Source organism: Sprattus sprattus, assembly GCF_963457725.1.
Source record: "Sprattus sprattus genome assembly, chromosome: 14".
Classification (NCBI taxonomy): Eukaryota; Metazoa; Chordata; class Actinopteri; order Clupeiformes; family Clupeidae; genus Sprattus; species Sprattus sprattus.
In genome coordinates, this window is record NC_137912.1 from 17045266 (window position 1) to 17056528 (window position 11263).

The following is an 11263-nucleotide window of genomic DNA, read 5'->3' on the forward strand; positions in this document are numbered from 1 at the left end:
CAAAAGAAAAATCCTCTCCTTACACTCTCTCTCGCACACACACAGAGGCTCCAACAAAAGAAGAATATTCTTCCCACATTTACGAGATGAGGCCAGTTAAAATTAGACGGAGTGCAGCTTTTTGGGTCCTAGTTATTCTTCGGTTATCAGCGGAAGACAATGCATCCACAGAGCAGCCGTGGTAAAAATGGCTGCAGCCGGGTTATTTAAAAACACACGTAGAACAAATGCCATTTGTGCCCTGGGTTCCCCCTAAGCATAAGGGGAATAAAAAGAACCAGGGGGACCTTTGTGATTGGGCGGCCTGCACGCCATGAAAGCTTGGTACCCACCCCTCAACTGCTCCCCCCTCCAACAACCCCCCCCCCACCCCCTCCCGTTGAAAAGACTGATAGAGGCCATAGGCAGATATCCTGTTGTGATCAAACTGAGGGCAATCTGATGGGTCTCTGTTTGAGGTGATTACCATGGCAGTAAAAAAAGGGGGCTAGCCTGTTCCACGCTCTTTCCGCTAATTAGGTCATTTAGTGTTTGGCCCTGCCTTCTTATAAGGGCCCACTGGTTGGAGAGGAGGGGACAGTCACCGTCTCTGACACACCAATACTTCATCTTCTTCAGGAGAGAGTTGTTGCCACCAGCAACAACCAAGTCAGTGACAGTAAAGGGATCATTTCTGGGATCTCTGCAAAAACAAAACAAAACAAAACAAAACAACAACAACAACAGAAGAAAAAACGAAAAACTGAAAACTAAGAAACAAAAAACGGAAAAAAGTTCTTGGCGAACTGAAGACGGCGTGCGATGAGAATGCCCCATCTAACCGACTGTAGTTACTACAACATGAGAGACGGCATCCGAGTTTCCAACGTAAGGAGCTTTCTTGCATTTGGGGTTTGTGCACGGCTCGCCTTCACATTGAAGGGAAGCAGTTGAGAGGGCCGTTGTGTTTGCTGGTGCTGCTGGTGGTGGTGTTATTTTAGTGATGTTGGAGATTGGTGAGGTGGATCTCGTAGTGTCTGTCTGAGTTTGTAGCTGTGTTAGCAGCCTGGCTCTTGGCTGGCTCTGCTTTACTGGTAGTGTCTGAGAGACAGTTTTTTCCCTATCAGTTAATGAGTGACCTGAGTATGACTGCAATGTTGGTTTGTACACTAAATGTCTGTTCTATGCTTGCTAGAACAATTTTTTATGGTGTACACCTCCAGTTAATCTGACTCACTTGATATGATTTATAACTGTTTATGTGTTATGTTTGATATGTAATGGATTTGTATGGGTCTGTTACTCTTTCTATGATATGTTCTTTTTTAGTATGTGTGTACATGTGTGTGTGTGTATGTCTTGACTTTTTAAAAGCTCTAAATGTCTCTATCTCTCTATGTTCACCCACCCACCCACCACCCTTTCCTCCCAGGTGCAGAACCACCTAGAGAACCCAAAGTACCACTTCCACCAGGCTCAGGCCCAGCAGGTGAAGCAGTACCTGACCCTGAGCTCCAAGCTTGCCGGCCAGGCCCACCCAGGTCCCCACCCCCACGCCGGGCAGCCGGTGGGGGCCGTGCCAGTAATGCGCAATGGGCACATGCCCCAGGAAGGAGACGGCAGCACCCAGGGCAGCCCTGTCACCCTTCATTCCCTGGCAACCAGTAACCATGACAGCGAGGTGAGTTGGATAGTTGCATATGTGTTCTTTAAAGCTTTAAAAGTCTGAAACTTTATTATGCGTCCACCACACTCTCCCTGTTCCAATAACTTGGAGAAAACAAACAAACAAACAACATCAACAACAATAACAACTACATGTAATCACGGTTGTCAGAGCAAAGGGCTACACTGAAATGACTTCTCTTTTTTTAGTTTCCAATGGATGAAGTTATTGATGACTTAATTAGTCTTGAATCCGGTTTCAATGATGGGGGCTTGGATTGCATGGAGTCTAACATCCTAATGCAAAGCAATGTAAGTATAGTCCACTGTCAACTACTCTCTGGCTATGTGATTGTTTGTGTGTGTGTGTGTTTGTGTGTGTGTGTGTGGCCAGTCCAATTTCATTGTTTTAATACCTTGCATATTAGCATCAGTATTAAACTGTGATTAGATTTTCCTTTGTAGGAAGTATAGCATAGAGTAAAGCAGAACAAGCAAACAAGTACTTGCCAATCACCTAACAATGCAACTGGTGGTGTGCCTGATGGTTTAACACTGAAAAGTAAATGTGGTTGAAGCAATTAGAGTGCTTCAAAGACACTGGTAGGGATGAAAGGCTTGTTCACCCCAAGGCAAACATCACTGTCATCAGCCTCGGGGACAAGCTTGGGAAAAGGGGGTCTCTGTCTCGGTGTGAGGTCAGATTAAGTACGCCCAGGAGTCAAAGTTCAATGTCTTAGCCTACCTAGTAAGAGGACTTAAGGCATTTTCTCTTTTTTTCTTTCTCTCACTCTCTTGCTATAAGCCTAACGATACAATGGATTACACAGATGTTGACAGCTAACATAGTAGCATTTGCTGATGCAAGGAAGGGGAGAGAGAGTGTTAATTAGGGAGTGAATGTTTTCATTCCCTTTTTTACCCTCCTCACACTGGGGAAACTCAGCTCAGTGTGTGTGTGTGTGCGTGTGTGTGTGTGTGTGTGTGTGTGTGTGTGTGTGTGTGTGTGTGTGTGTGTGTGTGTGGTGACATTTCATCCACGAGGTGAGAAAAACTGAAACCGACTTGAGGAATGCGAGTGAATGGAACGCAAATATGTAAGCCATGTCGCGCAGTGCTACCACTGAGATAGAAAATAAAACGGACTCTTTCAAAACGAGTATTTACAGAGAACAGTGAGGGAAAGAATGCATGGGAGTCTGAGGGGAACAAGTAGGCCTAGTATGACAGGGATGCGGGCTAGCATTCCTGAACTGTTAGTTGATGCTAATGCTCGCTAGTTCTCGGACAAAGAGATACTTGAATCTTCATTAGCGCCACACCTGAGTCCAACCCTGAAATATGCCACTCTGAAAGAGAAACTGTCGAGCAGAAATCCAAGCTAAAGAAGGGACACTTTCAGACATAGAGAAGTGGATTGAGAGAGAGAGCGTAAAGAAAGAGGTTAGGTGAAATTAAGTGATAAAAAAGAGGGGTGAAAAAAGTGTGGTGTGTGAGAGTAGAAGAGATTGGTGCATGGCAGATAGAGAAAAAAAACAGACACTAGTTGATAGAAGCCTCAAGAGAATGAGAGATGAGAGAGAGAGAGATTATGATTATACAGAAGGAAGGCAGTGAGGCATTGGATTGGACTAATACATACACCCCCGATGGGCCTGTTCTGAAATGATACCATGCTTAAATGGATCAATTCGTTTTAATTAGTCGCACGGAGCAATGCGTCTCAGCTCTATGGAGTGTCAACACATCCGCCAACACAGATGGGGATGGATGGAAGCGATTACCAAACCGGCAGGCGGACGACTGTTGCAATCCTTCATTTTGATTAGCAGCGCCCCACCTCATGCATGCACATAGACAGTCTACACACACACACACACACACACACACACACACACACACACACACACACACACACACACACACACACACACACACACACACGCACACAGACACATTTGCATCAACTAATGCTAGGATAATCACTAATGCAAAATCAGGGATCACATAATGGCATCTCTATCTGTAATGGCTTTCTCTTAATCTCTCTCTCTCCCTCTCTCTCTCTCCCTCCGTCTCTCTCTTTCTCTCTATCTCTCTCTCTCTCGTTCTCTTGCCCTCTACCTGAGGTACCAGGAGAATCAGATTGGATTCAGACATTTGCTTTGAAAATCAGCATTTCATAGTAAAGCATACAGGGGCACAAAAAGCTTGGGGCACAAGAACACACACACACACACACACACACACACACACACACACACACACACACACACACACACACACACACACACACACACACACACACACAACACACAGACCACTCTCCACACATAGCTTTCTTGATCCATATCTCCACATTCCATCAGTGTCACACAGATAAGGAAGAAATGTCTTCATGCTCTTGGGTGGTTAAGGGACAAATGACAGAGTACCCCGTCTTTGGCATCTGTGTGTGCATGTGTGTGTGTTTGTGTGTGCATGTGTGTGTGTTTGTGTCTGTGTGTCTGTGTGTTTGTAAGAGCAAGGGAGACAACGGGGTAACCCCTTGAATAAAGCGGGGAGCTATTTTTAAAACACACAGCTGTCTCTGTGTCATGGAGACCCAGTTCAAGAAGCACTGTTATTACTGGGAAACATGGAGAAAGCCAGACAAAGGCCTCCCATCCCTATACAGGATGGAGAGAGTGAACACACGCACACACACACACACACACACACACACACACACACACACACACACACACACACACACACACATACACAGACCTAGAGGCCATCTCAGTGGTGCCCCCAGCAACCCCCCCCCCCCTCTCTCTCTCTCTGTCTCCGTGTCTCTTCCTCTCATCTATAAAGAGTTTAATACATCTAAGGGCTAGAGACAGGAACTCAATTGAGACCTGACTCCAGTGTCTAGACAATGCAGTGTCATGGTTTGTCAGGAGGAGTCTAAGAATGTGGAAGTCTAGAAGCTGAGCTTCTGTGCAGAGAGGAGGAAAGAAAGGGCTGAGTGGACCTCTTCAGTACGCTCATATCTTTTTTTTTTCTCTTTTCTTCCTAGGTGTCCTTGAACGGCGGGATGCTGGACATGTACGACGTTATGCCAGGTATGCCTGCCCCTCATGGTGGACTGACAACCCTCTCATGCCCCACAAAGCTCACTGTTAAGAGAGAGGTCACAGGTATGCACTCTCGCTGCCTAGAGCAGAGCTAATGCTAAAAAGAACAGCACCAACACATTTTTTAAAGACAGGAATGGATGCAATTCTCACAATCAGAGTAAACACGGAGATGAGGGGATCAACATTCATAGTTACATTTTATGAAATTTGTATTGGAGAGAATAAAGGGGGGGGGGATGGATGGAGATTGGTTATTTGTAGACAGTGGCACACAGGGAGAGCTTATTCGAGTAAAACTTTTCAAAGTTGTGTTTGAAAGAACTTGATTCAATGGTGAACACAAAAAGTAACCCAATTAAAGCGCAACTGAATCATTAGAGGCGGTTTAAGAGATACTGCACGTGTGTGTATGCGTGAAATGCACTTAGGGAGGAGAAATTGCCTGATTTAGGTCCTGGTTCCACGGTTGGATCATGCCTGTCGAACGTTTTTTAAATCAAATGTGGCAGAATTTCAAAAGAAAACACAAAAATATATATTTCTTCCCTCAAATCATGCTCAAAACTTGTTTGGGTTGCGGTTAAATCTCCCTCTTCTCTGATAATCAGTAAATCATTTCATAAAAAAGAGAAAAAAAAAATGGCAGTGTGTTTGCCATGGCGCATACAAGAAACACAGAAAAGCCTCTGTGAATATGAACGCTGTCTTTTTTCTCATGAATGTCATGCATCAAGTAGAGCTAATTGATTTAGGAAATAGAAAGGATGCCTGAAGAACACTTCACTACGATGCGCAAATAAGTAAATTACAATCTTTTTCATATAAGTGTGCTCGGCCCAGACAATGGCTGTTTTACATGCAGTTTTAAATGGGCCTTATTGAATCAACAGAAAACAGATTGAGAAATCCAATCACGCTGCCCAATTATGTAATTTGGAAGAATGTGAATGTGAATATGAACACTTGAGGGAGTATCTCTCGCCCCCTCCGACCCCCCCGCTCCCCCTTTAACCCGCACGCCTACCCTAGCTCATCCTCTTTTTTTTTTCTTTAAATACTAAATTAGCAAATTTGTTAAGTTGACTTGATTGTGAGTCTCAGTATGTTAACAAGGACACAGAGCCTGCCACTGAGGGCCAAAGAGAGGGAGTTCTGTGGGCTAGGAAGAAGGGCCCTTTGAGGGTGGATGGAGGGGGTAAAAAGGTCAATCCTGTTTGTGGTCGGAGGGGTCGCGTGGTGCTGGGGGTTGGGGGGGTGGAGGGTAAATGGTTGGAGGGGTCCCTTTGGGATGGGATGCTGGAGTCAGGGTCAGACGTTCCATTGTGGGTCTTTGATCACTTCGACTGGCCAAAGAGGGTGCAAGGGTTGAGCTGACTGATGTTCTATGTGAGTGTGTGTGTGTTTGTGTGTGTGCGATTGTGTGTTAGTGTTTATGTGATAGCTTGGGGTTTCCACAACTTACGTGAACTTTCTCTTTATTTCTCTCTCCTTTGTTCTTTCTTCTCTCCATCATCTTCACAGAAAATGACACCAGAGTTATGGCCAAAGAGCGACAGAAAAAGAACAATCACAATCTGAGTAAGCACTTTTGTCACTGAAGTAACATTTTTACTTTGTTTTTAAAAGCTTGATTTAATTTGCCTTTTTCAAAAGCGTGAAAATAGTTAAACAGAAGGTATTAACTTCACTGTTTGTATTTCAGTTGAGCGGAGGAGAAGGTACAACATCAACTACAGAATCAAAGAGCTGGGAACTCTCATACCAAAGTCTAATGACCCGTGAGTTTCATTTTATTTGTATTTATTTTTAGACATGCAATTTTCCCACTATTCCTGGGGAAGTACAAGCTTTGGTTTTGTATACAGTCAGACACCTGCCTTCCAGAAACTTGCGAATCAAGGTGCAAGTATTGCACCTAGCAGGATAACTCAGTTAGCCGAGTAGCCTCAAAAATGGCATGAAACAACCTCTCTGAACATTTGTTAATAAATAGCAACAAAACTAGCACATGCGCTATCCAAAAGTCAAAGTTGTGGTGGTGCCTGCCTGACTAATGCATTCCCTGGGCGTGTCTCCACAGCGGCGAGGATGAAAGGATAGAGGCGTGGGGCTGGTCAAAGAAATGGTAAAATAAAATAAAAATGAAAACATTCCTTTCCATTTATGGCCAAAATTGGTTTCAATAGTTAACTACACAAAAAATGGCAAAAAGTAATTAAATCACTTGAATCACTATGAAAGTATAAATGAGGTTGAACAACCAGCAAGCTACTGCCAAATGTAGTTACACTACTAGTTAAATTACATGTAGCTCAATACTCCCCAACACTGATTTTGTTGAATGATGAAAGAAAAACAGCCAAACAAAAAGTCCAGTACATCACAATAGACCTTTCTAAGACTGATAATCTTTTATTCTATTCACCATTTCAAAGTGTGTCCAAACTCTGGGTAAACAAAATCACACCCATACTTTGTTCGTACTGTTTGTTTGTCCTTTCTTGATTATATTCCTACCAAAGGCCCCAAAGGGCTGGCTTAAGTTTCTGATTCATGTTTGAATAAAGAGTGCTGAAGTCTCTAGCTTCTTCACTGGAAGCTTCCAGAGTCCTTGACTGAGACTGAGGTCAAGAGGAGGCAGGTTGGAGCACAATTGGCCTCGAGAATGAACCTCAGCCCAGAGTGGGAATCCATTGGCCCAGCTCAATTGAACTTTGGATGAAATTTAAATGGAGGGCGACTGTTGTCGCCGTGCCATTAACACAAGATAAAGGAGATTATTAACTGCGATCAGAACTCAACGTCTTATTCTGGTGGAAAGGGACGGTTTTAACCAGGTCTCTCTCGCTTTCTCTCTCGTTTTAAAATCGTAATAGTATCAGGAATGCACTTTGCTTCCTCCTTAAGTCCAATCTTTTTTTTTTTATATACCCTTTTTCCGACACTCATTTTTGGCTCAGGGATTAATTTTACCACACAAGGACCCCTAGAATGGACTTCTCCAGATGTACTTAAGTATTCTATTAAAAATCCCATTCAGGGGTCCGACATAATGTCCGAGAATGAATAATTGGTCGTGTAAATCACCATCTCTTATTCATATATAAAAATGGAGCCTTTGTAAGTTTTTTTTCCGCTCACTCAGTGCGTTTCTTTCAGGGTGCAAGCATTCTTGCTGACACGTGGACTTGTATTTAAAAGGTTATCTTTCTCCCTCTCTCCCTCTCTCTCCCTCCCTCTCTCTCTATCTCTCACTCTCTCTCTCCCCCCTCTCTCTCCCTGTCCTCTGTGTGGCTCTGCAGTGACATGCGCTGGAACAAAGGCACCATCCTGAAGGCCTCGGTTGAGTACATCAAGTGGCTGCAGAAGGAGCAGCAACACAGCCGAGAGCTGGAGAGCCGACAGAAGAAGCTGGAACAGGCAAACCGCAGACTGCTGCTCAGGATCCAGGTATGGGCAGACTGAGAGATGAAGAGTGGGGCAGAGAAAGAAAGAATTTGTTTGTGTGCGTGAGTGGGGCGGGGGTCATTGTCGTTCTGTTGTTCTGACTAGTGAGAAAGAGGTGGGAAAGAAGAGAAAGAATGAATGAAAATATGTGTATGTGTGTATGAGGAGGTGAAAAAAAAGGAGTGAACAACACACAGAATGACAGCTTAATGGGACAAAGACAAAGAGTAAAAAAAGTAAATTGACTGACAGACAGACAGACACACACACACACACACACACACACACACACACACACACACACACACACCAACAGATAAAGAAATCCCTTGCACCTCGTTCTTTCCTCTCGCTCCTCCTTCCCTCCCTCCCCAGTCCTGGCCGCTCGTCTGCCAGACTTCCCATTGATGTCAGTAACCGCTGTGTCTTCCCCTTTGCTTTGAAGTGAGGCCGGCTGCAGTAATGATTTGATTATTAAATCCTGCATCAGAGGACCACACCTCTCTTCCCCTCACCCAAACACATGCACACACACTCACACAGACACATGTGTACCAACACACATACACTACACATACCCACACAGAAATACACACACACACAAGCACACAAATACCCACCAATACACACGCAAACACACACACACACACACACACACACACACACACACACACACAGACACACACACACACACACACACACACACACACACACACACACACACACACACACACACACACACATACACACATGGCTCTAATACCAAGGCCTGAATAAGAGAGAGAAGGGGAGAAATAAATGAGAGAAGGTTGGCTAGGATCATGCATTCAAATTGGCCTCATATCGACACACTGTACTAACGGCAGGCATACTGGTGAGAGAAGACAAGGTAATTAGACTCCCACAGTTACCAGACTTCTGATCCCCCACAGCAGTCAGAACATCTCATCTTAGTCTGGTGTGCCGGGGAATAGGCCATGGCATTCTGAACCGGGCCACAACATGTTGTTATGGAGGCATACACAACCTTTTTGCATTTCGAGGCCTTGGCTAGGAAAAGTGCTCTACAGGGATGGAAAAGCGTTTTTCTGCTCAGTTTATAAGTCAAAAAGCTCTGTAGGGTGTAATTGAACACTTTAAGTATTCTGTGACACAGATGGGACATTGTTCCGCATTGTCGCTGGCCAAGAATGGCAAAGACAAACAGATAAACAATGTTCAACATTGTATCTGCATTGTGGCATTGTTTCACCCTATATCAGCATTGTAGCAGTGTATAACGTTTTTACAGCATTGTGGCAATGTTCAACATTGTTTCAGCATTGCAGCAATGTTCAGCATGTTATCAGCACTGTTATAGGGGGCTCTGACTGACTGACTGAGATCGATCTTTAAGTAGCAGAAGACTCAAAGTCTTCATGTACGCCTCTGTGAGGTGAAAGCCCTTTACTAGAGCACTACTGGCCCAGACTGATGATGCACTGAGCCCACTGATGGATAAGCATTTGCAAGTGCCCCCCCCCCCCCTCCTTTTCTTTACACTGTCCCTGTCATGTTTATGATGGTGAAGCCCAAAGGATGGATTAGTCCAAGAGGGAAGCTGATGGTGGGGGGTGGATGGGGTGGTAGATGTAGATGTATCCAGCCATTGGACACACGCTCTGGAGATAGCCAAGGGCTAGATTAATCACTCCCCCAGTTCTAAATTAGGGAGCTGTTTAAACACTATCAGTCACCCAGGCTGTGGTGAGTGAGCGCCGATGTGGACTTGGGGAAGCCTTGGCCAGATAGTGAATACAGAATGGATCTGCCTGTCATTTGGTTCGGATACACTGCTGCCTACCACTTGATTTTATGGATAGAGGATGTTTTTGTAGTGGATTTTTGTGGAGACAGTAATGTATCACACATTTAAGTGTATTAGCTGGTAATAAATAGTTTTTCACTGTAGGGTTTCTTTGTTTTCCGAGTACTACAGTGGTAAAAGCCTATTTCCTAGCATACTATGTTTTCTGTGGTCTTTCTTGTTTGGTAATCTCTGAGGTTTAACTCTCTGGTCTTCTCGTCCTCTGCGTTCTTCTCTACCAGGAGCTGGAGATCCAGGCGCGAGCTCACGGTCTGCCCAGCATGGCCACCACTCTGGGCTCAGTAGAGCTCTCCACCCACCTCCTTAAACAGCAGCAGGGACCACAGCCACCACAGCAGCCGCCTCTCTACCCCGAGGATCTCAACGGCGGGGGGGAGTACCTGCCCCGCACCCCGATTGCGGGACCCCAACCTGGTGGCGCCGCTGCTGTGACGGCGAATGGGCTGCCTCTCGGGCCCAGCGGAGGGGCTGCAGGTGGCATGCGCTCGTCGTCTTCACCGTTAGGGGCGTCAGCTGGGGAGCCCGGCGACGGCTCAACGACTTTCTTGGACCCCCTGTCCCACTTCACGGACTTCTTCAGCGCCACGCTGAAGGAGGAGCACCGGCTGGAGGAGATGCTGATGGACGACCCGCTCTCGCCATTCGGCACCGACCCGCTTCTGTCCGCTGTCTCGCCCGATGCCTCCAAGGGCTCCAGCCGCCGCTCCAGCTTCAGCACAGACGACGACGACCTCTGATGTCCTGGTCACCTTTGACCCTCCTGACCTCTGACCCTGCCAGTCCGACATGCTCCCAACAACAACAACAACAACAGACAAATAAGACATTTGGGCTCCATGAAAGTCTGACACCCAGTACCCTTATCTCCTGAACTCCTTTCCTGTCCGTGAAGAGTGGAGAGAGACAAAGAATGCAGCTCCCTCTTCCTCCTCCCAGATCTTACCACCATTCATTCATTAACTTATTAAGAGAGAAAAAGGGAGCCAATGATAGTGGGAGGTACTGACATAACTCTGCTGAGAACACTGTACAGCCTGTGTCACAACTGAACAGAATGACTCTTTTACTGTATGCAGTTCTTACACTGACCACGTCTGCGCTCTGCGCCGTGCAGAAGAGATGTGTATTAAACGTGCTTTATTGACGTTTATGACGTGAAGATGGCCAACGTTGCCTTAATCAA

General features: G+C 45.5%; 1 protein-coding gene across 1 annotated transcript; it reads left to right on the forward strand.

Annotated features, from left to right (window-relative positions):
• Positions 1-807: 807 nt before the first annotated feature.
• On the forward strand, positions 808-10817 carry tfec (transcription factor EC; the record flags this gene model as incomplete). The annotated part of the gene is made up of 8 exons (XM_080851663.1): positions 808-867; positions 1412-1660; positions 1855-1956; positions 4706-4751; positions 6288-6344; positions 6469-6544; positions 8069-8216; positions 10302-10817. 8 exons carry the CDS (start codon positions 808-810, stop codon positions 10815-10817), a joined length of 1254 nt encoding a protein of 417 aa, XP_080707789.1.
• Positions 10818-11263: the final 446 nt, after the last annotated feature.